Here is a 27,656-nt window from a genome sequence, read left to right as displayed (position 1 = left end):
AGTCTTATTGCAGAAAGAAAGTAAAATTTTACTAATGGAGTCACTGGAGACACAGGCTGACAATCACGCTCATTCTTGTAGTTCATTACAAATCAGAAAGTTGACCCTCTGTAAGATGAGGGTAGTTCATTTAGTTCATGTTAAGTTATTACAAGAGCTGAATAACTGCGTAACCTATGCAAATGGAATAGCTGAGCATTAATTAAAACCACTAAAGTCCATAGCCTTACACTGAAAGTTTTGTTTTGTGCGGCTATCACTTAAAAGTTACCTTTAGAATTGAAATTTGCGAGAAGTCTTTTTCTTCAAAATACGCATGTGTAATAAGTTGCAGCTTTGCCTGAAGTAACCCATACAAAGGCTTGGAAGAAAAACAAACACAAAAGCAAGTGAAGTAAACTTACTTAGTCACTCTCCCATTCTTATCTTGCAATATAGACACATTATTACACACAGAATTCATGGAGGGGCACTCCTTAGTTGCTAACTCCTGTCCTCATTTTAAATGATAATTCTGTTTTCTTTACATATCCATGTACCATACCATCAATGAACATCTTTCTGGAAAACTTTCCTGCTTTAACACTGCTCGTGCAGCTCCAGCAAGAGTTATTTCTTCAGCTTTAAGCACAGAAAGAATTTCTGTTCCCTGCCTGGCGACCAGTAGCTTTTGCTAAATAGGTAGAAATAAAAGATGTTCTTTCAAAACAAGAGTACGCTGTGTGTGTGATTATCTTAAATTCTCTTTATAATTGTCAATAGCACTCTCTCCAATGGCCAAACCTCTCAATCCTACTATATGGAATAAAGTTAGTAGCACTTAAGAATGATCAAAAGTGCAAACAGATATCCTGGTACCTGACAACAGGCGGCCACTTTTACAATTACTGCTACAAGGAGATACCAATTCAAGGCCGTTAACTCAAATGCCGTAGCCTTCCGATTCAATTTTACTTCAGTATTTTGTTGTCCTCTGCAATGATTTAAAGAGAGATGTTTGGAGCCAAAAGTTCCAAACAAGAATATGGAAAACAAATCATATGTTTAATATGTTATTTGAAAGTGTTTTGGGAGTTAAAGAAACATTCTTACCAGCTGACTGAGAACACAGACACTTTTCTGTACCGTTTCTCGGGTGATGTCTGCTTGCCGTACCTTTAATGCCTAAGAAACAGAAGTATTACAGTATTTTTATCCACACACAATTTCAAAAAGAATTCTTTCACGGGTCCAGCGGCCACTTACCACCCCCCAATTTAAACAAAATCCTAAAACTGACTGCCTTCAATGGTGGAATATCCAAACCATGTAACGGTATGCCCTTACCTAGTAAAAACGCTCATAACACTGTTATTTCAGAGTTGTGTTCTCATCTCACTGTGGCCAGCAAAGATCGAAATACAGCCGTGGAGAGGCAGAGGACTGTTTAAAAGACACTAGCATGAGAAAAAGGCAATAGCCCTGGAAAAGGCAATGGCATTTTAACTCATGGCAACGTAATGGAAGAGAAGCCACAACACACCACTCATTCTTCTGTAACGTCATCTGTGCAAATGGACCATGTTGAAAAGTCTTTGCCTAGAAATTGTTTGCTTTATACTTGAGGATTTTCTTTGAGCAACCCATAAAATAAAGGAGGTATCATCTGCAGAAATCAACTACATTCTCAGCCAGACCAAATGGTCCCACCGCATTTAACAGCAGACCTAGAAAGAAATACAGCCAAGTATTCATTAATTGTACAAAACAGCAAGTGTGCGGACCGCAGCCCACACATCAAGGGCAGATGGAAAGAGTGCTAGAGCTGTCATATGAAACACATTGTTTTATAGTCTACTTGTCCCAATGAGTTCATTTTAAACATCTATTTATCTTCTTAATTGGTTACTAAACAGCATAAACTGGAATCAAGAGCACAATAAAGCCAAGTTGTTGCATAGTTAAATAGAGCAAGACTCTAAATCACAGAATACAGTGAAGGCTGGCTGCAAAGATAATGAGTGAACTAAATCAACATGGATTTAGTTTAAAAAAATGGAATTAAAATCTGCACATTTAAAATTTCTCCTATAGTATAAACAGGAACTTGAAATATAATCGAGGTATGATTAACACTAAAACAGAGTACATAACTTACGTCTTCTGAACACAAGACTCATTTAAAACTCAAATGGCATTCCAGATTCTTGGCATTTCACTGGAAAAGGGGAGTAATTTTTAAAGGAATTTGTAATAACTTCTCAATTTTAAGTGCCCAGATCATACTATCGTTATTACTTTAGGAAAGTAGTAACTACTACTAGCAGATTCTAGTAGATAAGTATGTGATTTCCTCAGTGTGATCAGGTGCAGACTGTAGGTCTCATCAAATTTTCAGCTTTACTGCTAAAAGTTCAGTTCAGTAAGCAGCTACAATGAGTGGGAAGATTCTGGTCTACTCTGCAAATGTACTTTTGGCAAAGGAGGTACGTGAAGAGAAACATTGCTACAATTGCATGGTCAGATCCCAGGAAATACTCTAAAATTCTTCATGGTCACACACTGGAGAAATTTCAACTTTTTCCACCCAAGAGGAAACATGACTTGGCTGCCTGACAGACTGTAAGCATCACTTTGCTACTTGGTGCTGATACCTGTATTAGGTCTCAAGAACCAAAACATATTTTTCAATTGCCTTGAACATTTCAAAAGATCACAATATGCTTGCTGATGTAAGGGAAAGAAATAATTCTCAAGTTCTGTAGCTACCTACTGTGCACATTTTAATAGATTTTTAATGTAAGCTGATCACACAGTTTGACTGTTGGTGTAATGCAAGCCAGTGAATTTTAGAGTCATTAATGCATCAAGTCTATTATTTCATTAATATAATTCACAATTTGGAAAGTTACCTTCGCTTCAATCTGCCTATAGCAAGAGACGCCATATACTGTGGTTCGATCCCCACATCTCGGCGGCAGATGGAAAAAAACGGTATCTATGAAAAAGAAAAGACTGTTCCATAAGTCACTAACAAGAGCTCAGTATTTTTATTTTCAGCATTACTTATTTATAAAAGGTTTACTGCTGAAAATGCTGTTACACTTGTTTTCTAAGACTTTAGAAAAAAAAAAAAGAAGGAAGAAAAGAGTCATCTATAAAGCTACTCCTGCACCCAAATTAGTTTCCAAATTGAAAGATGCTTTGTGGAAGAAGCTCCAGCTGTGCTGATATGGATACTCTGACAACAACCTCACGTTTAGCCCGACCAAGCTCCTATAAGCCCGCTGACAGGTTCTCAGAAGAAGCTTTCAACAGCAGAGAAGCACCACTGAAACCTACAGGCACGCTGCTTTCCGAATTCAGTATGGAAGAGCAAAGACAAGTGACTACGAGGCAAAGTGTACAGTTGGAGTGTGTTGCCATTGGGGAAATGCAATGAAGACAGGGAAAAAAAAACCACCAAGGTGGTATACACAGTTGAAAGATTAGAGTAGCTGCTACCACTACCACGGTAGATATCAATGCAGCAGCACCACTATACAAAGAAAAAGGATTCTGAATCCTAGTCTCACACAAAATAATTACTGTCTCTATGCAAGTGTGACATTAAAGAAAAAAATATCTATAAAGCATGACAAAAGAAAGGCTTTTATGGCTTGAGATACATACACACATACATATACACACAGTGTATACACACTCACTTGCTGATACTGCAAAAAAAGTTGCTAAATCCTAAGTAAAGGAGAAGACACTATGACTGCATTTCAAAACATGAGTGAAATCTCTTTTGAAACCAACTACTAATTTTTTATTTGCTTTATAGTAACAAAATGCATATGGGATTGTCTCTTTTGTTCATTAAGTCCAACAGAAAGAGGGACTGTCTGTAAGAAGGCTTATTCCCTTGAACAAGTATATTTATATTATGGTGATCACCTAGGGTTTAGAAAGCCTTGAAGGCTATTTCCTGTACCAAGACATCCTCTTTGCAAAAATACAACTATCACTTTAGTGGGGAATTAGTCTAAAACTCAAAAATAGATATCTAATAAAGTTACAGTAAACGTAACATAACTATTATCTGAAACATATTTGCCTGTTTCAAGTTCATGTGTATTTTTGCCTGCAAAATCCAAGGATATACATCAGTTTTGTTACCAATTTTTTTTTTTTTCCTTACCAAAAAAATACATATTGATAATCTTTTACTGCAGCAATGAAAATGCTCAAAGTTAAGCATTAATTGGGATGGTAATGAGCCAAGAGGGAACAGGTAAGTGCAGCTGCAAATGATTTTCCTGGCTTTGAATGCAGCCTACTGCTCGTTATGCATTTAACAACACAGAAATTGAATAAAAGTCATGCACAGTCAGAGAAACTCTTATTGCTGCTGGTAAGGGGATTATTTTGATATCACTTCCTTTGCTTCCAAATGAGGTCTCTGGAAGCTGGAGAATTAGGAAACTAAGTGCATCAAGTTAAAAAAAAAATCTTATTAAAGGGTTTCTGTGATTTTGCTCTTTTAAGTGACTTCCTTGTTTACTGCTGTTCAGAAAAAAAGATGAAACAACTGAACATGTATATAAATGTCACAATGATGAACTGAACTGCTGTCAAATAAACAAAGAAATAAATACAATACTACACACACAAAAATAACTGCAGTGAACTTGCTGGTAACTATGTGGCAAAGGATTCATTCTGTCTTCATTCTGCTGACAAATACACTAAAGCTCTTGTGCCTGCCCGTTACATTTCCAAAATATGTCATTTTACAGTCATTGAATGACTTGTATGTCATTCTAAGAATCTCTAAATTAGCGGAGGATAAAAAATAAAACCATAATGACTACATACATTACAAAACTGAATTTTGGAATTTAATTTTTCCCTTACCTCAAAACTGGATGAGGTTTTACTCAAGAGCTTTTTTCCCCTTCAAAGAACTTCTGAGAAAGCCAGTAGCCTTTTTTTTTTTTTGTGCTAGGAGTACACACAAGTGATATGTAACTTTTATTGACATCTGACTTCTTCACGTAGGAGGTACACCTATATGATCTACTTTCATTTTGAACTCTGAAGCAGCATATCATTGCCAGTGTATTTTGCAGCTTAAACAAAAAGTACAGGAAGTCTAATAGTGAAAAAAATTGTTGATCAACTGTTTAGGTATCTGGATTTTTCTTTTGCCTGCAGCTGAAGTAGTACATACAACTTCCTCTCTTGTTTCTTACCTTCCTGATAGTTGTGAGCACCATCTGGTAACGCGAGAAATGGCAAGTATTTCCATTCCTCTGGTAAACTCTGGCTGTCATGTCCTTCTCCACGTTTTAGGGGAGGATAGGAAAATTCCACCTAAACAAACAAATAAACATAGAGGGGAGGCAAAGAGAGAATATATTACTGTTACCAAACAAGCAAGCCTCTGTGCTTCAGCCTAGCATCTTTTCTTTAACAATGGCATGAAACAAAGCTTTTCTTCCTACTAGCATTCCTTGTCTCATCCTCCAAAGCACCCATAGACTGACTCACGTGTGGTCTAACTGATAGGCCCTGGGCAGATTTGGCTTCTACAGTGCTTCCATCCAGCCTAGTACCTTTTCCTCAAGAGAAATATGAAGCAGATGTTCAACCAGAATACATTGCTCAGCAGCCAAATACCTTCTCCCCTGTATGCACGTAGCCAGCAGCCCATTGACCCCTGCTGACACTGCAGGTGCAGCATCCTGAAATCAGATTTGGCTTCTCAGCCCCTCAAGTGCTCATGACTAGGTAACACTCTAACACATGCAAGCCTCTATTTTACCCTAATCGGTGCTGAATAATCTCAGAAACTGTACTAACAGCAAAATACTGCTTTTAAATATTTTTATGCCCTTGACTGCAATGCGTGCTACACACTGGCCTAAGGTACCTCCTTTTCCTTCCCCCAAGAAATCCTGCCTTTCAATTTCACCATTCATTTATTTGCCATTTACCTCTTCTTCCTAGTAATAGGGACAACCTTTCTACTCCTCACACTGCACTACAAGTCTACCACAGATCTTCATAATGAGCATCTTCACACTACTGTCTTTTCATATTCTTTTCCTGTGGAGACACCTCTGGGTTTCCAGCACTTTCACCAACTCTTTTTTCCAAACGTGCATTTTTTTAAGTTACTGAAAAAAATCTAAACACAAATTTTTAGTAAAAGAAATTGTTTAAAGATACTGCAACTTCTCTTGAAGGACATATAACAATAAACTAGCAAGCTGTAAAATGTATACATGGAAATTTTCCATGTATGCATACATGAAAAATAAAAAAGCATGACGAAGCAAGCATACAGAAAATCTTAACATTTGATGGACGATTAAATATAAATGCTGTAAAGAATGAGAGTACTAAAGAAGAAATAGGAAATAAATCAAGAAAAGTGAAATTCTTCACCTTAACACATGGTGTCACTCTTTCTACAACTGTTGCCAACTTGGAAAAAAGCATGAAGGACAAGAAAACCCCAAGAGGAATCAGACTTGCTACTTCCTGTATCAATTTCAAGTATTCTTATTCCTCGCATTATAAAAGAGATCTTGAAAATATCCACACACAAAAAAATAAAGGTCTGGTGAACGACCGAAGTCCTGAGCTAAAGGTAAGTAACCCACAAAGAATAATTAAGAGGGTGGAAAAAGAGACACACAACAGAAAAAGGATTAATTTTGGCAGGAGGAGGAGGGAATCCAGATGTTGACTTGTAGTTAGTTACCAGGAATCCATACAGCCTTTTAAACAAAACACAGCATTTAGCAAAACAGAAGAGCATCCGACCTCCAAAGGAGACAAACACTGGAACTGGCATCCATACAAGGAGCTGAGAAACTGCCTGCCATTTAGTACACACATAAATCCTGAGAGTTCCCTGCTATCCTTTTCAAACCACAGATTATTAAAAAAAAAAAAAAAAAAAAAAATGTTAGAAGCTTCATGTAAATATTTGCAACACAGAAGAGGACTGTACCATAAAATTCAATGCTGTCCAGATTCAAACTGTCTGGCTCAAAAAACTGTTTACACAACTATTACTGGATTCTTGCAGGAGGAGTAACCTTAGCAATAAATAAAGCACAGTTCCTAAGTTTTAAAACATAGATACTGACAGAGAGCCTCTACACAAATGTCCTGAATCAGGTATTTTAGTTCATGGCATGGCCAATAGAGAGGGGTTCGATTCGCCCTCTGCAGGAGCTTCATTCCATCGAATACAGAGGAAACCTGGGTCCCTTGTATTTCAGTGACTACCTTCAAATCATCATTCCTGACAGGGAAATACTGTAATTGAGGATATAAGACATCGTTGTTTCCAAGCACAGAATTACATTCCAACCAAAATAATGAATTAGAAGATATATTTAAAGGAAAAAAGGGTAGGACAATTCAAGCTATATGAAAAACATGTATTCATTAAGGAATACTCCTTTTTCAAGTCCGGAATAAAGCTAAGACATCTGGCTCCTGTATTCTTTTGACAGTGTGAAATTTGCTGAAGAACTACTTTGTTCCAGCTCACAATATGCTGTCAACACCTCAGCTGCAATCAGATACTCCCAGCAACAGGGATTTCTGCAGGCTCTGACTGTTCCAAATTCAACAAACTGAACAGGCGTTAGTGACACTGATGATAATCTTGTTTTGTATTAGTCGGCTTCTTTCAAAAATACATGTTCTAATATAGAGAGTATAAGAGAGTATAAGTAAGAGAAAAATCACAATAACTCAGATAAAGCTAAATTAAGATTGCTTAAGTAACCTTAAATCATCTATTTTACATATATACTTCATGATAGACCTGATTTACATTATGACATATTATTTCTCCCCCTCCCCAAGAGGATCCATGTAGGAAGTTTCTGAGGAGAAATCACATTTGTGTAGTTTAACAGATTGCTGCTTGCAGAAGTACCGTCTCATATTGCAGAAACTGAAAGGGTAGAAGCAACAAGAAAATCAGGAAAAAGAAAAAGGATAATCCAACGGCAAAGACAGCATGCAATGCCCTGGAGAGCTTCCTCCTAACTCTCCTCTGACTTAAGAGTTCCCAGTGATTTAATTTCAAAGAGTTAAGTCAAAACTTTTTCACAAGTACTCACTGCAGGTGGGATTCATGTCATCTGACTAGATATCATAAAGGATCACTGAGCCAGTTTTCCTAAGCATTCTGCATAGTCAGAGAAAAAAAGACACCTGCAGAGATGATTCATCTGATCTGTTTCTTTCCATCGTCTCTGAAGAGCACTAGCTTAAACTTCTAAGTCTAACTTGCAGATGACTGAATTAATGCAGATGAAACTCACCCTAACTGTTCCCCATCTTCTAGACATCCTGCTTGATTTCTGCAGCTCAGTTTGCAGACTTGCATCAGTTGCAGTTAGGAATCCTTTGCATAGAAAAAACATCATTTCAAAACCAAAGTATTATAAGAACATTGAGTAGCCTTTGGGAAAAAAAAAAAAGCCAAAACCCCACAGTTCTTGAAAATCTTGAAGCTGAGCAGTGCACACGTACAAATGTGATAATAATGGGGTAGAGAGAATTTCAGTTCAATCACTTCCAAGTATTTCAACATCTGGAGCCTCAGTAAAATTCTTCTCTCAGCCTGTGTGTGTAATATGTACAGTATAGTGTTCCTAGTTAAGGCAACTTAAAAAAAAAAGTTATTTTTTTCTCATCTTCCACTTTAAACCCAAGACCGACCATGACATGAGGACACGACTGCAAGAGACCTGTCTCACGTCTCTTTTTTTTTTCCCCTTTCTTTTTTTCCCCTCCCTCTTCAGAGAATGAAGAAAGAGGAGCTCATTTTTTATTTAAATACAATGGATTTTTACCTAAATCCATACATATATGCATGTATAAACATGCACTTCAATTTCCCTGTTTGCCATTAACACATATATGCATTACAAAAAATGCCTGCAAATATGAGAAATAAAGTCTATTAATAAAGCTCTGTAGTCAACAGGAACAAAAAAAAATACATGCAGGTTTTCACAGCTGACTGTTGGAACATATTTTACAGTTTTTTGTCTCCTCAAGTGAATTAAGAAAAGACTCCTCGATAAAATGAAATTCAAATTCAAAGCTGAACTCCTCAGAGACTTCTGGATAAACTACATAAAACATGAACTAGAATCTCCACTAACTTCTGACTCTTCCAAGTGTCAGGTATCTTCACTACAGCTGGAAATATTATGCCTGTCAAGAGGTTTTGACAGCAATGCTTTCTGCCTGTTCAGATTGTCTTGTTCTGTAAGCAGATAGCTCTTGATGAATTTCAGAACTAAAATCAATACAGAATATTGTGTTATGATTTAGTGGAGAAATAAGTAACTGTGCTCTTCACTACACAAAGTATTTCAACTCTTGTGGATTATCAAGTGAAAATAAAATATAATTTTTAAAAATTCCCTAAAATGAAGTACAACTGAATTTCTGTAAGTGACATTTTTATTTTTCTGCAATTCTGCTGCATTAACTAACCCTTTATATGCAGTTTGTACTGAATCTCGCAGTTTGGATGCAAAGCACCTACTGGTACACAGTCCTATCTTGTTTGTGCAATAAAAAAAAAAGTCCAAGCAATCTGTTTTGGTTCCTTGTCTTTAAAGGGACTTCCGAGCCAGAATAAATTTACTAGACATTCATTAACTCACAGTAAGAAAAAATGAGTGCAGGCAAGGAAAAATGTACTTCAGTTCCTACATTTAGGAGCTAACTAAATGATAGTATTTCTTTAAGAAACGCATTGATACTGTCTTCTACTAAATTACAAGCACGCAATCAGGAGAGAGTTTAAAAAAAGACATTGATAAAAATTTCCAAAATATATGTGCATGTCCACCTAAACTATCACACTCAAACATTAAACGGGTAGTTGGCATTAATTTTTGGTGAACTTTATACACAGGTAAGGTTGTTTGTGAAGAGTGTTATCTGTGAAAAGTGTTAAGTGTTTGCAATCACGGCAAGAGTAAGATCCTCAGTGGAACACTAAACAGCGATAACTTAAAATATGCTGGCAAATCAGTATAAACTCCCCATCCTGCCTGCTCCATCTACTGTCACATCTTTGAACTACTCCACGTACAAGTTAACCCCTCTTACTCAGCACAGTCACAATATAAGCTCCCCTTTTTAACATGGGTATTTTGGAATGTTTCTCTTCAGACTAGAAACGAAAAAAATTCTGGAGCCAAATAAGTTTTTCCATTGGTTCAATGGAGAGAAGATTTAATCTCAAATCTCTACAAAAAATCTGAAATATTTAGAGTGACTATTATGTTAAAGACAAGGATGCCTTCAGTAAGTTGCGGGATATAACTTAAAGGGAGCAAACCCACTCCATTCTCTGAACTATTGCTTTGATGATCTCCCCCATTGCTTGTATTGCACCAATAGGTAGAATAATTGCTTCAAATGAGGAAGAGGAGACCGGCAAAAAAAAACCTCATTACATTCCCATTTACAACAACTTTCCCCTTCACAAATAATTTTACACCCATTTCATTTTGAGGATACCAATTCTTCTTCTCTCATTTAAGAAAGAAAATAAGAACAAAAAAGCAGAAGGATGTTGAGCATTGAGTGTTTGTTCTTTACTTGAAGTAGGGATTTTAAAAAGTTTTTAAAAGCTTTCTTGGCATACTAGTCCTAGCATAGCCAGATCCAGAGAAAACCAGCACACCAATGATTTTATCTAAATCACCATAACAACTGCAGCTTGCAGCCAAATGAAACTCTAAGAACATTGTTAGTCTTTCAGCACTGAGAACAATTTACTATTTAAATCACAATTTAATCAGATTTAAATGACAAGCTTTCCCCATTGTTGTATGACAGAACCAACAGATCAGGATCTACAAGTTGAAAAGTCCATCCATGTAACAATGCCTATGCAGTAATATGGTGACCTCTAACGACAGATTTTAAAATATCTGTTATATTTATATCTATATGTATAATAACTATATATAATACAGTTGCATATTTATATAAATATGTATATGTCGAATAAATATGCATGATACATATTTTTGCAAATATATTTTAAAATCCATTACATATCCTTCCAGTTCCTGAAACTGGAACTTCCTCACGCTCCCATATCACTAAAGTTATGGATCACCCACTTACACAAGTTCTAAGACACCATTTGTATTGCTACAGATGCACAATATAACCGTTCAAGTTTCCTTCAAAAACTCTGACTAGGTCAGTAAAGTTTTGTCTCTTAGGCACTTAAAAGAAAAAATAACCTGAAACATTAAAACCTTTTTATTTGTTTTCAAATTCATGCTAATATGCATTTTAGACACTTTTTCCAATTACTTAACACTTTATTTTTATAGTCACATGGTTCATGTCAGACATAAATCCTGTGCTTTGGAACTTTTGCTGTAAGTAACAACAAACAACTTTTGTTGTGAGTGACAACAAAAAAACCCCCGCACTTCTCCAAGAGGAGGAACATAATACTATTGCAACCATGCCAGCCTAGGGGACTTGCCAGGGAACTCTGTGCCCTGAAGACAAGACTTTGTGGTCTTACAGAAGGTAAGTTAGAATTCATACAGGATGAACTCTTAAGAAGACACAAGATACCAGAGAGGGCAACCCTCAGCTCTACTCCTAACTGGCGTCTGCCCAACAAAACGACAAGTATAGACTGGGGTCATCAGAAGCCAATTTTACACCCACACAACCTGCTGCGCCCATCCGCTCTTAATGGGCACACCCGGCTACAGGGACTGGTGGCATTTCCTCTCCCCCAGGACAGCACACAGACATCACCACACGCAAGACTCGGACAGGCACCCTTTCCCCAGCTCTTGCTCCAAGGTTCCCTGGTTCCCAATGGGACGAAGGCCATGCAGGCTGGCAGGGAGCTGTCAAATGCTACAGTGAATCCTCCTTTTCCTGGGAAAAATGGAGGACCGGACTGTAGGCACGCTTTCAAGCGCATCTACTCATCACTTTGGAAACAGCCATTGTGCGTAATTTGTATAGCAGACATTGCTGAACTGATGCAGTCCAGGCAAGCAATCACCTCGTCTTAGGAGCCAACAAGCATTCAGGTTCTTTCACTACTGATGGTCCCAATATGGCTCTTAGCGAACATGCTCCTTCCTTACAAGTTTCAACATGAGATTTACTCCTGAGCAGACAAATCCAGCTCACTCCCAAGCATGAGGCAGAGAAGCTACCCAAACACCGTAACATCATGAAGTAAAGAACATGCTCTGCTCTAGGTAACCCCAATGAAGCAGGGTGCCCCGTGCCCTACCCCCCAGCACACCAGAACAGGCAAGGAACTTGATGTCACGTCTCGTACCCACAACTTTCTGAGAGCACTTTTAGAAACAACACCTCTGCCTAGGTGTAATAATTCAGCACCATGTACAAGCTATGGGACAGATTACCAAAATTAGACACATATCACAAAATAAGGCAATATTAGGACGGAATATAAAGTTGAGACTTGCAAGTTCCAATTTACTCCAGCTTGAGTGACCTCTGTTCAGTGATTTTACAGCTTTGAACCTCCCTCAACTATATATGTACGTAAGTTACTTTGCCACCTTTATACAAGTGCTGAGAGCATGAGTTACTATTCGAAAGCATTCTGAAATAGGCAGATGAAAGGTGCGACAGAGGCACAGAAATACATATTTTACTGATTTACCATTCATTTGTTTATTTATTCAAGAGAAAGGTCAAAATTCCTGGTATGGAATGTTTAAATAACTACTTAGATGTTATGACACATACAAAGAACAGACATATCATAATGTGAAAGTTAACGATGATGATTATGGGAAGTGTTATGTAACCGCAAATAGGTATTTAGGAACCTTTTCTCAATTGACACATCAGGGTAACTACGGAGAAAATATCCAGTATGGAATCCTTCAAAGAAATACTTTACTTCCTGTCTGGGACTTCAAGGAAGCAACTGCAAGATTATCAAAGCATAGCACTTTTTAAAGCTTGAAAATACTAAACAAAGAAACAAAACAACCAACCAAAAATCCACCACACCTGGGAGTTTTTCTTCAACAATGAACACAAAATACTAAAGAAGTAGATTACATAGACATGCAAAGAGCGGAATCCACCGTTAATTCTACACATGAGATCAGAATCTGTGGCATTGTTTACAGAAGTGCGAGATAGCAATTACACTGTGTACTCAGCCATGCATTGTGTATTTAAAGCAATTAGCATTCCATGCTAATTTGAGCACTCTTTCTAATGAAAGCTAGAAGCTCCTTTCAAAGTTTCAACCGGTTGAACGTAAGCAATTCCATATATCTTAGACAACAGGCTAATCTTTGATACTCAATGTATGCTATGATTAACTTAATGGAGAGATTTCATGCTCCTAATGGTTCTTTAAAGTGCTTAAATAATACTACTACAGAAGGGAACAAAAACAAAGGAATTGTGCTAATGTTTACAGGTTATCAGCAACACAGCCAGGAACAAAGCCCTTCAGCTTGATTCCAGCCTAGTTCCTCTTCAAGTTATTTTTTGTTTCTGTTGTTCCTTTAACAAGATCTTGTTTAATCGCTAGAGAAGATTACCCATTGTGTAATACCTGCCTATAGTGCTCCCCGAAAACAAAGACACAAGGACTTTAAAGCCTACGAAGCATATGCTTCACTTAGGGGTGCTTGACACTCTTAACCATGTAACAGAATCACAGCAATTACTGGGTTGGCAGAGATCAAGAGGAGGAAAAAGTAGTTCTCGAGTAAGGCAGAGTCTTAGAAGAAAGACAGCAAACAGGGACTGAGACAGGCTAGAATTGTCCCCCTTAAAAGAAAAGAAAGATGTCTTCTGAAAGGCTGCCCATGGTACCTACTGAAGAGAGCGACTTCAGTATTTCCCTCTTGGAAACAAGTGCTACAATTGAGGGTGCAGGCGACGTGGAAACGTAGGCAGTTCTCAAAAGACTTGATAAAAAGGGCACACTAAACCTGCTTGTTCCTCAGACACCTCCCAATTCTGCAAACAAAGTCAAGTCTAACTTGCCAACAATTCTGCTTGGAGACGTTCCCCGTCAGCCCTCACACGCTCCCCAGGCATAAGTGAAAAAGGCCACGTGCACGGATTGTTCAGGCCCTGTTAGGTGCTGATTTCTGCAGATCACAGCAAGCGTTACCTTCTGGAGCTCAAGTACTTGAAGCTCTCAAATGATAGGAGGAGGACATAGAATCATAGGATCGTAGAATGGTTCAGCTTGGAAGGGACCTTAAAGATCATCTAATTCCAATTCCCGTGCCTTGGGCAGGGACACCTCCCACTAGACCAGGTTGCTCAAAGCCCCATCCAGCCTGGCCTTGAACACTCCCAGGGACGGGGCATCCGCAACCTCCCTGGGCAGCCTCTTCCACTGCCTCACCACCCTCACAGTGAAGAATTTCTTTTTAATATCCAATTCAGGAAGGGAAGAAGTCTTAAAGGCCATTCTTTCCCCTCAAAGATCATATTCAGGCTCGTCTAGAGAAGTAAGGTCTCAGCTCTTTCTTTCCTGAGCTTACGTTTCCTTTGCATGCCAGGAAGAAAACCTATGGTCAGGCAAGACAGGGAGACTGGTCTTTAAACACGGTCCACACAAACACACACCCATACAGACAGGCAACTCAGACACTACTTGGGAGAAAGCAAGCATCACCTTTACCTGAAAAAGGCAAAGTACTGTGAAGATCTTTAGGACAAATGTTGGGATTCCACAGGAGTATACCTTTGTTTACAACAATCCACCCCGCGCCTGTGACACCAAGTTTGAAAGGTCGTTGTCCACCGGTGTACGGAGAAGGGGGTCAAGATCAGCTGCTGTTATTTTACGGAACAATGGTCCCAAGCAAACAAAAGTGACCAGCCATGTGAGCAGTCCAGGACACACACAGCACTTTTCCCCACTACCCACGCTCCTCTTCTTTTCCACAACACAGTTGGAAATGCGTATGTTTAAGTCAAGAACGGTTTGGAAGACAGTCAAGCCCTTGAGAGGGTACGTGAGACAGTGGTCACCCACTGGACAAGGTCAAGGAGGATCTGCAGAACTGCTCAGGACACTGAGCATAGAAAAACTGGGCCTTGCCCCAGGTGAGGTGAGATTATGTATAGGCTGCCTGGTGGGGACACAGGGCCTGAGGTTTACCCCAATGTAATAGACTCAAAGCCTCACAGCATCAAGAGGAGATGGGGATTCTTGTGCCACGTCAGGTAGTACAGTAGTAAAGGGACCATCTACTTCCTCCAACAACCAGCCAGGGAGCTTACAGGGATTTCTGCGTAACTCTTTTGCCAGAAAGTTTTTCCAGCTTTGCTGAAACTTTTCTTCCTCTCCTTTTCAAACAAATCAGTTCTCATTTTAACTTTGCCTTCAAAATGAACAATTTTTAGAGCACTCGTGATATTTTAAGCCTTCCTACACCCTCAGAGACTATTATCTCTCTGTCTCCCCATGTAAATACAGCTTGGAGACAGAGATAAAACACGGATCGTGGCACACACGATCACTAGTGGAGACCTACACCTCATGACCCTCAGTGTTCCACCTTCACCATAAAGCGAAGGTCTCTCTGTGTATTTTTCAACACACAACTTGCATCTACTAGTCAAGCTCTGTTCAGGTTACATTTTTGCTAAAGACCTCTATCATAAGATAGATAAGGACTTTCCACACCATTTATGCTTTCAAAATTTAGACTGTTGTAAGGCAAATTAAATGCTTTATTGCTCACTTGTAATGAGAAGAAGCGTTTCATGATTCTGAAGAAAAAACACCCTTTCCCTTTATTTGCTCTGAAATCATAAGCCACTAACCACTACAGCTCCTGAAAACCGCTGATGAATTTGTTATCAGCTGCTGCAGAAGAAAGGCACAAACAGCCCCAAAATCCAAATCTTACCATCCTATACCGAAGCAGGTGATCAACAGAATGTAACAAAAGCCAGGGAGCTGGACTAGTAACCTGCTGCAGTAACTAATGAGTCAACCAGCTCCAGATATTCCAAAACAGACCACACCATGTCTGTGGCAGGCTTCTCTTATTATCAATTTATGTCCCACTGCTTTCATGACTTGAGTCCTGTAGAACCCAAGAAGCGTGTAGAAACTCCTACCACAACAAAACTGTGTGTTTTGCATTAATGGACACAAATATGAGCAACTACATATGATAGGGCTATGTTTGCTGTTCCCTTCTCCTTAGGCTACTCCTTTTATCAGTAGCAAACAGGTACCAAAAAAGCAATTTTTTTGGGAATACTAATGAAATGTTTGTCATTTCATTTCAGATGAATGAAAATCATGATCGAATGAACTCTACCCGTGAGCTCTGCCCATTTTGGGACATTTGCTATTTAATTACACACTGAGGAGGGTTTCCATAATAAGTCAGCCAGTACGTAGAAAGCAAAGAAACCCAATTGTCATTCCCTTCTTTAAGGGGCCTGTTGAGAGGATGTTAAATACTAGCTGGACCTAGTTCCCAGCCCAGCTTCTTGCCCCGTTCTCTGAGCACTCTGTTGTAGCTACCTCCTTGGCAAAGAGATACAGCAACCAGCACTTTTTGAACATCTCATTGGTATCACAGTCCAAGTCAGTAACTAAGAGGCCTGAAGCAGCAGGCTGGCAATCTGCTCATGTAAGCAACAAAAGCCTACAGCTTCTCCAAGACCTTAATCCATACTTGCTAGAGAAAACTCTTTCCAATGTGTTCAGGACTTTCAGTTGGAAAATGCAACATGCTGCTTTCACACAGCACAAAGTCTTCCTAACAGTGAGCGGCAACTCCAAGTTTTTAACAATTGCATGGGAAACTGCATCCTCAGACTAAACAATGTACGTATGTTAAACATTCACTTTGTCTCTTACATAGTCCTACTTCACCCAGCAAGAAGACCCACAGTCCAACAGTGGGCCCTTGGAAGCAGCACACGGAACAACCATCGTGCTTCCTGCTATCAGTCAAAAGGCACATGGAAACAGACCAATTCCTTGACTCTCTCTTTTATAAACAAACATACATGGATTGTTTTCAAAGTCCATGCAAGAAAAAGATGTTCCTACACATTTCCAAATGGCACATAAAAGTCCTTGCTTTATAGGCTAAACACTTCTTATACTGTACGTTAATCAACAGGAAGAGCTGTACACTTCAGACAACAGGATCTAACCAGAATAATACTTGTCTAAGAATGTGTAAAAATCCAATTATGTCCCTTACCAACAGCAATCCCAGAGAATCCACGTCAGAGCTCAGTTTCAAGTTACACACTTCTGTACACATCAGCTTTACACCACATGTATATTTCTATCACCTTCCATATAGCAGCTTCAGAGGGAAAGTCAGCAAATGAGAACAACTAGCACCAATAAATTCTAACTCCGTATGCCCTGCTTAGTAAGATTATTTGAGAAAACAAGAGATGGAAACCCAGAACCCAAAAGGAATCTTCTCAGGAAAATTCCTGTTACAACAGGCAGGCTAGCTGTATCATGTCTAATTTGTAAGTTCCCCAAATTCACTCTGAATTACTGCCATTTGAAAACTGCTTTGGAACTTTGCTTTTCTGCAATTAGTAGTTTCTCATACGCAATCTACGGCGTGTCCACAGACAGTCCATATCCACTTGTTCTTGTGCCAACACTGTCTTTTACATTAAATGGTTGGTTTTTCCTCCTTATTTTTCACTTTCCAACGGTCTCCTGGAATACAATTGCACGTAATGCAGTGGTTCAATGAATACTTCAAATGTCACTCCCAAATGTGACAACCAAAAAGAGAAGTCCCAGGCTGACACTTTCAATAGACACTCTTTCCACGCCCATACTAGTCTCCTTGGGCCCGTGTAGCTGTCTTCTGCAAATGTCCACTCAGCAAACAGAACCCGTGAACCAACCACCTCAAAACAACCCACCAAAACAAAGCTTATTGGTCACCTCAGTTCCCTGTTTCAGCTCACCACAGGACCGTCTCTGCTTTCCAGTTGTAAAGACGCAGGAGAGGATAAGGGGAGAATGTTCCTGTATTCCCACAGATGGCTTACAGTCTTCATATGAAGACAGCCTCAAAATCCATTTTGTTAGCCTGCCTAGCCAAGCTCTTCTACATCCTCCTTGAAAACAGACTGCCCAAGGACTATCTCATCCATTCCTGGAAGCGACAGACAGAATCCAGATCAATTTTCCTGAACAGTGGATCAGAATTTTTATACATTGATAAACATATTATTACACTATATAGGACTACATTTATTGCCACTCTCGCCCCTAAATCACACTACTTCTGTGACTTAACCATGATCATATGCAGTTCCTTTTCTCTTCCAGAGGTCTCCTCTTGTTAATTCCCAAGCCTCTATACTGTTATTATTCATTCCTATTGCATGACTTCATAATGCACCCCATTTCTATCATTCCAGCATTCCTACATCATCCAGCTCTTGCATGACACTCCAAGTCTTCCTTCATAACACTGATTCCTCAAGTTTGCTCATCATAGTTAGATTTTAATGTGTAAACGATGCCAGTGCCACTTACATGGGCTCAAATTTAGTCTTGAGAAACACCCCTTGCAAGCACCTTTCAAATCAGCAGCTCCTCTTCTGACACAAATCTGTTGCTGCTTCCTCTCCTTCGTACTGTTCCTCACCCAAGTACCAGCTCTTGTACTAATCCTCCACTATCTCCACCTTAAAAAAAAAACAACCCACTTTTTTTTTTTTTGTAGCACTGTGTGATCCATTATCAAGTTCCAGGTGGATTCGAGCTACTCCGTTTCTTTTACAGAGAAAGTAAATCAATCATTTATTCTTACAAAAGATGCAGGTCAGTCAGGCATGATCTATCTTTAGTGAATGCCCATAGGACTCAGTCTACTTAGCTTCATGTTGTTAATTAATTCTTTCCTTCACTAATTCTCTGGAGCCTCCCATACTACTGATGGCAAACTCATGAGGATATAGCTGTGCAGTTCCCTGCCTCCAGTTCTTTTAGGAAACTATTTTTATAGTTCAGTAACAAATTTGCTAAGTCAGAGGTAAAATATACTTAAAATTAGATTTCTAGTTAGATTTCCCTTACAAAGGATGCCTGGGTGTTTGTGGGTCTACCAGCTGCCATTCTATTCCTGCAGTTCTTCTGCCTGTGACACAGCTACACCATCCCCTTCCCCAGCCACATTCTCTCCAACTTCTCCAGTTCATTTCTTGACATAAAGAATACTTTGGTTCAGAGGTATTCCAATCAGTTTTTGACAACACTTGAAAATGTACTTCTACAAATATTTTATTGGCAGCAAGATAAAATCCACTGCTACTAATTTATAGTTTTGTTGCATTTGTTTTGTTGTTTTTTTCTTTGCACCAACAATGCATAATGTTACAAGAAAAGGCCCCAAAAGAAGAACAGAAACAACAAAAGCCACCTCTGCTTTTGTCTTCAACCTGTGTCTTTTCCAAGAGGCCAACAACAAGGTGAGGGTAAAAACACGCTCTTCCTCCTACAGACACCCAACTAACGCTCATCTCCTAACCGTCTTTGACAAGAAAGTGACTGATAAATATTGCAAGCCTTGCAACCTAGATGATCTAATTACTTCATAGGAACTGATCCCGCAAACATCCCCTAGACACCCTGAGGAGAAAGGATGCATTACAAAACCATGCAGATCTTTCAGAAAGAGGGATGGAAGAATGCCTACAATGAGCTATTGCACTTTGCTTCAGCCACTGTTGGTATGAGGAATTGTTTTACATGTTACCATGCTGTGCTTGTTTTGTTTCCTGAAGCATTAACAAAGAGTAATTTAACTCTCTGGTACCCTGTATGAAACGCATTCACGTCAGACCAATTCTCGCGTAACAGCAACCACCAAATTCATCGCTGTTTTGGCAATTTTTGTAAAGACTAAGGACGCTCCACATAAAGACTCACTGCAAGTCCCACATTGCATCTATCTGCTCTTGTCACAGCGAAGTAACTGTGTGTGCAGCCCAGCTGTGCAGCTGCATCTCCTGTTTAAAGGGTTTAAAAAACAAAAGTAAAATAAAAAAAAAAAATCAGAGCATGAAACACCTATGAAATACACAACATACATAAAATTTTTCTACCATAAAGGCCACGCGAAGCAGTCAAGCATTTATGAAACAAGGGAAGAGACAGGCAAAGAAAACTTAAAATGAAGGGTGGACTTACACCCTGGGGCCGTCAGGCCTGGCGTGTGCAAGCTGTACCTGTGAGAGTTCAACGCTGAGATAGCAGGAACAGAAGGTGCATTAAAAAAAATGATTCGTTTTTCTCTCAATCCTCTGCCTGAACGCATTACAGACGCACGGCTCGCAGGAGACAGGGCTGCCACGATTCGCGCTGTCCCCCCCCCCAAGGAAAAGGAGGGGGGACGGCGTGGGGTTCTCCCTGCCGGCCCCGCTCCGCCTCGGCCCCCGGCGGGAGCGGCGGGGCCGGGCCGGTCGCAGTCACGTAGGCAGCTCGATAAAACATTAACCGCCCGGCGAGGGCTGAGTCACGGCCCCGGCCGGGCAGCCCCCGCCCCGGGCTGAGGGAACCCCCGCCCCGGTCCCTCCGCGGGGAGTGGGGGGAGCGCGGCCAACAGCGGCCCCAACGCGCTTCGCCCGTTTCACACCGGCCCGTTGAGGTAAAGCAATGCCCCCCCCCCTCCCCCCTCAGAAGCGCCTCCTCCCGCAGGGGCTCCAGCCTTCTCCGCCTGGCCACCCCGCCGCAAGGCTGAGGGGAGAGGCGGCAGGCGAGGGGGAAGCCGCCAGACAGGTGAGGAGGCGGGCAGGCACCCGCGCCCTCCCCCACCCGCCCCCCTCACCCTCACCTGGCAGCCCTTCTTGTGGTGGAAGCCCACCACCACGATGTGCAGCACCGGGCCCCGCTTCTCCATGGAGCCCCCAGCGATGGCCGCTCTGGAGAATGCCGCCGTGCAACCGGCCTCTCGCTCCGCCCTCCCGCCGCCTGAGGGTCCGACAGGAACGCGGCCCCGGCCGCCTGCGCTTCCGCAGCGCCTCCCTCCCTCCCCTGCGCCGTCGGGGCGGGGTTTGGCTTCGGCCCGTCCCCTCAGGAGGAACCCTCGGTCGCGGGCAGCGGAGTGTCGGCGGGAGGCGTTGTCGTCGTCCCTCCCCCGCGCCGCTCCGCCGGGAGCTCCCCGGGAAAGCTGGCTTCCTCGAAGGGACTCCCAGGAAAATCGACTTCGTTTTATCCCGCGGCCACAAAAAAAAGAAAACATCGAGACCGGGCAAGTGGAGGCGGCCGGGCCGGGGCAGCCCGCTGGGCCGCGGCTTGAGGCCTTCCCGCCTCCCCTCAGCGCCCCTGCGGGCACCGCTGCGGCTGCCAGCCGCGGCGATGACGGTGCCTCCTTCTTCGGGTCGTCGTGTTTTCTGAGGAAAATCTCCTCTCAAAGTACCCCCCAGCCTGAAGGGCAGAGGGCAGCACATCCTCGGGATGCCGCCTTCCAGCGCGAAGTGGTGCAGGTTAATTAATGGCAGCGCAAAATGAGGCCCGGGACTGTTTCAGCCCCGGGTGTGGCAGGTTGGTTGCTGAAGGTTAAAAATGAGAAAAATCGAGTTAAGGCTTCTTCTGTTAGCACGGTCTTGCTGCTAAACAAACACTGCAATACCCTAGAAAGACAGGTCAAAGACTTGTCCAAGAGCACAGGCAAATTTAGTGTGAGAGAAAAAAAAATTAAAGATCTCTCTTACTGTGCTCAGGCCATGCTCCCTCTTAACCTTTGTTACGATTCAGTTCTGCTTATTTAAATAAACAGCATTTGCTACTTGTACTCTTAATAATTAAGGTTCTCTGTGGAAGTTGGGGGGAAGAGATTCTTTTTGAAAGGACGATAAAAGGATGGTGCTCAAAGAAAATCTCATCACTAACACAGTATCCAGAGGCTCAAAATTATAAAAATACAGCTTGTAATTACGTATTGCTCCTCAGCTCCAACAGACGTGCCATTATAGAAAAAATATACTGTAGGGAACACAGGCTAAGCTACAAGGAACAATCCAGCCCTATCAAGTGAATGATTTCGTATTAGTTTTAGTGGGTAACTTACTGTTCAGTATCATTTCAAAAAAAGAAAAAGGTACGAAATATTGGCCGTTATCTCTTGCAGTAATGAGATAATCCCCAGAAGATGCATGGGAGTGTTTATAGCTCATACTCAGTTCATTGAGGAGAGTGCAGTCTGGCATTGCTCTTACTGCTATAGATTTTGCATTATAGAGGCATCTCAATGATACTGATGGGTAATTGTGGCTTCTTGCTTTTCTGAATAGATTATTAGATTTATTATTTTTTCTGCTTGAAATTTTCTGTACCTCTTAAGGCAATAAAAATATTGGACTGACATCATCAGCCTGTTCTAGGAAAACTAACTGGTTGACATCTATGTTTTTTTTTCAGAGCTAACACTGCCTGTATTTATGAGAAAGAGGAAGGTGAGAGCTGCTATGGAACAGAAGCTCTTGGAAAAGTCTCAGTTGGGATTTTCCTAAAGGAATTTTCTTTCTCAGTGCATAGCTAACAAATAGCAATGAAAACTCAGCTCTACAGTTCTTCCATTACTCAGAGGTAATATTTTACTTAAGTACCACCAGCTGTTATATCATTACCACAGTAGTGGTAATTTGTTAGTCATTCTGCATTTCATGACAATAACAGGCAGTTCTCGGCTTATGTGCAGTGAGACTTCTTGAGATGGATAAACTTTACCCAGGCGGTATGATATTTTATGTCTGGAAGTAACATCAGAGGTGAGCAGCGCCTGTGGTAGCTGGTAGCTCGGCTCTATTTGTTCGGTATAGCCCAGCTTCCTAAAGAACAAAACTGAATTTGTGGAGACAAGCGTGTCACTAAAAAAAACAATCATTCTGGGATTTCTGTTGGGGAAAGGCATAAATGAAGTACTGTCAAGGATCTGAGGTTTGTAACTAATTTCTTCTGGATGGCAGTCTCACTTTGTGTTTGGAGTAAATTTTTTTTCTGAAGTTCTTGTCCTAAATTTTAGAAAAACCGAATCATATGCAGTAAGGATCATAACAGTAAGAATTATAACACTATTTGGGATTATGATCTCTCACTTGGAAGCTTCTGTAAAAACAATAGGAAAGAGAAAAGACTACAAAGGTGTTGATTGGACATAAATTTAATGAAAGTCTCACAATATTAAAAACTGCAGAACATTTTAAAAAAAATAAATCTCAGATATTAATATAAAAACATAGAAAAATACCCATTAGTTAAGTAAACAAAACCACAAAAATAGCATGGAGAACAAAGTGATTATTTTATGTGAAATATGGAAAAAAGTAAGGCAAGAAGATAGAGCACTGCCATGTGCAGGGCCGTCCACATTCATTATGGTGAATGAAGGTGCACGAAGTGGTGCAGTAAGGTGGTGATTAGAAGTTTGCCCTCCCTGACTACATGCATCTTCCACATGGCTGAAAAATTACTTGGTTGAAGTTATTTTGGGGTAACCGCAGGCAGCCCTTCCTTTCAACGGGTGGCGATTGGTCGGGCCTGGGTGCAAGATGGCGGCTGACACAACCCCCAGCCTGCCTCAGCCCCTCTTGCTCAGCGTGGGTCCAGCTGCTGTATTGGCCGACAAAGGAGAAATCCTGAGGGACTGGGGGTGCACGTGGGACAGGGTGGCCTCCTGGCCCCCTCAGTCAGGCTCTGCCCCAGGTGGTGGGGACTCCCGCTGCTGGGGAGCCATGGCAGGGCTGTCAGTGCCGGCCCTGCCCGCGGCAGCAGAGAGGCACTGGGACATCCTGGTCTCTGGCCCAGGCAGCAACCGGGGAGGTTGCTGTGGGCTGTGGTTTGGGTGCAGAGCAAAGGGTGGCTGGGGACAAGTGTTGTTGCTTGGCTGTGAGGCAGTGGTGAACTGCACACCAGCAGCACTAAGGTGGGAGGGGACATGTTCCCACAGCGTTCCAGCCTGTTGCCTCAGAAACTTATGTACTAGAGGCAGTAAAATGTGCAAGGACACTATAGAGTGACAACTGTCTTTTCTCGCCACTCTTGCAGCAGGTGGACAAGTGGTCCTTTGATGTATTTGCACGAAATGACACCCGTGGGGATCACGTGCTGAAATTCATTTTCTATGAACTTTGTACCAGTTGTGATGTGATCAACTGTTTCAAGGTCAGTAGATAGGTCTCTTCCATCTCAGTTTGTGTTGAACTTCCCTCCCATCCTGCTCCATTCAAAAATGCAATTTTAGCACTATTCGAAGGCTTTAGTTTCCCTAGAAGGTTAAAATAATCTTTTTTTTGCAGTAAGCAGGACTAAGTGTAATTTGAGCAGTGCATTTAATTGCAGTAGGGCACCATGAAATAGGTGGGGTTCCAGAGAGGCGTCCCCATGGGAGATACTGCATTTGATCCTGTGGGAACAATGGTATCATTCTCCTGAGATTTATAGGACTATCAAGCATGCAGGCAAAAAAGGAGAGACTGGATTCTTACAGAGTTTTGCAGACACAGACGCGATGTATCTTCTTCTCCAACTTTGAATAGGCTTAAATATGAATAGCAGAAACATTGTGCTCAGATCCTGACCATCTCACCCAAATACTCAACTGTCCCTTCCGCTATTGACACTTCCATTCTCCAGTGGTCCCCACTCACTTTGGCTAGAAAGGGTTTACAGATCTCTGGCTCCTGTACCAGTTCTCAGGAATTGCCCGTGCCTGATGAGAAGTGTTTGAAGAATGTTATTGGTCAGAATTATTTCCTTAGAAAATCTTGACTGTGAGTAGTAAGTCAGAGATATATTCCAGTGGGTTTTGAGAGGAGCAGAGAGAGGCTTGTGACCTCTGCGTGCCAGTGTTAATTATTTGTGAAGTAGAAACTGTTGTTTGGGACCTCTGATCAAAATGCTCCCCTCCAAACGCTAGCCATTAAAGGTGATTATTTTGTTTGTAATTCTGTGCTGTTTTCCTCAGGTCCTCACTTCTGCCCTCGTGTCCATTGTGGAAACTCTGGAGGTTGGCTACAGGCAACACAAAAATCCTTGTCACAACTTAATGCATGCGGCAGATGTGACATGGCTGGTCCATGACCTCCCTTTCAAGACAGGTGTAGTGGTAAGTACAGGAGACAGCTAAAGCCAGACAACACTGACAGGAATGGATTGAAGGCTTAAACAAAAAGAAATATTGAGCAAACAGTACATTCCCAGAGTGGTTGTCAAGACCAATGACAGAAATATCTTTGAAGCGGGACTAGAGAAATTGAAGGCAGACAGATTCCAGGGTGATGATCAGCCATTGCAGTTTGAATTAAGCTGGTAGTGCAGAAAGTTTCTGGCCCACTCAGTGGGGAGAATAAATGGTAGGGAAGGCTCAACGTGTACAGTATACATATGTATCTTACTCTCATTCCCTTACTCCTGGTTACTGCTGCAGACAAAAAAGGGAACAAAAGGACTTTTTGTTTGATCCTGTGTGGCAGCTCTTTTCCACCTGTTGTTCGTTTCACCTTTTCGCAGCATCTAATTTGCCCTTAGCCCTTGGATTGGCAGAAGTGTAGAGGCAAAGGTATCAGTGAAAGGGAAGTTCATCTGTTTAACGTTTTGGGCCATTCTGTCTTGTTAAACTATGGCCATTCACTGGTTGCTGTCTTTGTGGCTGGTACTTGAATACATGCAATTCTGTTATATTGTGCTTCATTTCACTGAGTTTCCTTCACTGACAATTGTGCAGAAGCAGCCAAGGTAAGCGCTTCCAAGTGCAGGGAGTCTTTGCAGTGCAGAGCATGTGTGTGAACCCAGAATGGCAGACGTTGAGGCTCTTCCTGCAGCTCCTGCCTTCATGAACGCTCCCTGATGGTTCCAAGCTCCGTAACTGGGAACTGCTGAAGAAAAGGATGAGGGAAACCCATGGTTGCATGTGACTCGGCCCAACCAAATTCCAACACTGTTTCCGATGCCATGAGTACCTTAGATGAGCTGTACGAAATCACCATAAAAGTTGGCAGTCAGCATCACTCGTGGCAATACTTGTGTCTCCTCCTGTACGGAGTTGATGACACCTTTTTCTGCACAGCTCGGTGAGAAACCTGAAGCAATGTTGCCACCAGCGTGTAGTGTGTGATGGAGCATAGGACAGAGAGGTGCAAGCTAACAAGGCGTAGCGCAGCTCCTGCTCTTTTAGGACAGTTTCAACAACTGTAGAACTGCTTACGGTTGGGAGGAACCTTTTGCACATATGGTCTGGCATCCTGCGGTCCCTTAATTGCCGCAGCAATGTTGCTTGCAGTTCTGAGGCCAGACCTGGATGCTCTTCCCTGAGGAGTAACATGCTCCAGTGCCTCCTGTAAACACGTCCCAAGTCTCCTGTGTTGAACTGCACCTGTGAATTGCAGTGTTTACTACAGACATATTTGGAAGGAGTCAGGCTCTGTATGTCTCAAGACCTGATCCAGACTGCCTGATTCTGATTAAAGTTGTGCCATTGCTCCTGATTGTGTCTGAAGTAAATAGGAGTTAGATCAAATTTGCAACTAATACAGATGCATGCTCCAAACCTCCCATGAGATCCTAAATCTTTCTAATTTATATTCAACCTGACTTTTACAGTATGAAATAATCCTGTTGGCCAGCTTGAGTCAAGTGCCCAGGCCTCGCCCCTCCTCATCCCTGCACCTGGCGAGCTCGAAAACACCGAGACCTTGACACCCACATGCCATAGCTGGCTATAAAGGAAATATTTTCACAAATTCAGACACTAGAGTCTTCTAAAAATGCAGTTTTCCCAGGCATTAGAAGATAAATTAGTCCTGTGTCGCTTAAACCAGGACAAGTGGGTTCCCTGCTTTGCTGCAAGCCCTGGGTTCCAGTAACGTATGCTGGCCATCGGCTGGTTTGCTCTGTGGCTCCAGGTGGGAGCAAGGCAAGTAGTGCTGTTGATTAGAAACCAAGGTGTAAAAAGGGAGTTGACACCATGGCCCGCTCCCTACTGTCTGTGGGCTTAAAGACCTTAGAGCCAGAGGAGCTCAGGAGCTCACAGAGGTATTTCTTTCTGTAGAACCCGTTGTCACAGGAAACCTCTACTTCCGTCTTTTATTCCTACCATTAAGATGAAGCCTTTTTCTCACACATCTAATGAACTAGAGATGTGATGCTGCTTCTGTGCACATTGGCAAAGAACACTCACAGTTGATTGCTCTCATACTTCTTTGATAATAAGACTCAGGAAGCAGGTACGAGAGATGAGCCCATGTCTTGTATCCTGCCAAAGAGAGTAGGGATGCAAGCTGAGGGAAGTCAAGGTCTCTATTTTTTTTTATACAAGGTCCTTGCTGTTCTGGATACCAAAACTAGCAGTAGTGAAATGCATGTGGGAGCTAACCAGGATGATTTTCAAGGTAGTATTGGGTCAGGAAAATAAGTTCAGTGTTGTGGCATATAAGCAGTGAGATCTAGCCCTGAGGTTTCTCTTCTGCCAGCTGCACAGTGGCAGTTCCCTCATTCTGCCCTTGTATGCCCTGTGCCATGGCCCCTCATCATCTTGAAGGTGCTGGGCTGGACCTGCGCTGCATGTGTCAGTGTCTTTCCTGCTCTGGGGAGACCAGAACAGGACACAGGA

General features: G+C 41.6%; 1 protein-coding gene and 1 long non-coding RNA gene across 9 annotated transcripts in view; one reads left to right on the top strand and one right to left on the bottom strand.

Annotated features, from left to right (window-relative positions):
- The window catches only part of AVL9 (AVL9 cell migration associated), a 42,902-nt gene extending 21,529 nt beyond the window's left edge, over positions 1-21,373 (bottom strand). For 4 of the 7 annotated variants that reach the window (XR_008465015.1, XR_008465014.1, XR_008465016.1 and 1 more), the window contains exons 1-5: positions 20,883-21,371; positions 5,220-5,340; positions 2,892-2,977; positions 1,093-1,164; positions 272-361 (exon numbers count right to left, since the gene is read on the bottom strand). Coding sequence is in view for 4 of the 7 variants with exons in the window: in XM_054192539.1 (XP_054048514.1) it covers positions 272-361; positions 1,093-1,164; positions 2,892-2,977; positions 5,220-5,340; positions 20,883-21,290 (777 nt within the window). In the remaining 3 variants the exon portion in view is untranslated. Of the gene's footprint in view, positions 1-271; positions 362-1,092; positions 1,165-2,891; positions 2,978-5,219; positions 5,341-8,321; positions 8,405-20,882 lie in introns of all 7 variants that reach the window. The other 3 variants (XM_054192542.1, XM_054192541.1, XM_054192540.1) reach the window with 3 other exon arrangements.
- LOC128905903 (uncharacterized) lies at positions 21,231-27,137 on the top strand. 2 transcript variants are annotated; one of them, XR_008465018.1, is made up of 5 exons: positions 21,231-21,592; positions 22,469-22,636; positions 24,095-24,211; positions 25,014-25,154; positions 25,773-27,137. It is a non-coding gene; the product is annotated as an uncharacterized LOC128905903 (long non-coding RNA). The 2 variants fall into 2 exon arrangements; XR_008465017.1 differs by having other exon boundaries at positions 25,014-27,137.
- Positions 27,138-27,656: the final 519 nt, after the last annotated feature.

Source organism: Rissa tridactyla, chromosome 2, assembly GCF_028500815.1.
Source record: "Rissa tridactyla isolate bRisTri1 chromosome 2, bRisTri1.patW.cur.20221130, whole genome shotgun sequence".
Lineage (NCBI taxonomy): Eukaryota > Metazoa > Chordata > Aves > Charadriiformes > Laridae > Rissa > Rissa tridactyla.
This window is presented reverse-complemented; position numbering and strand designations above follow the sequence as displayed.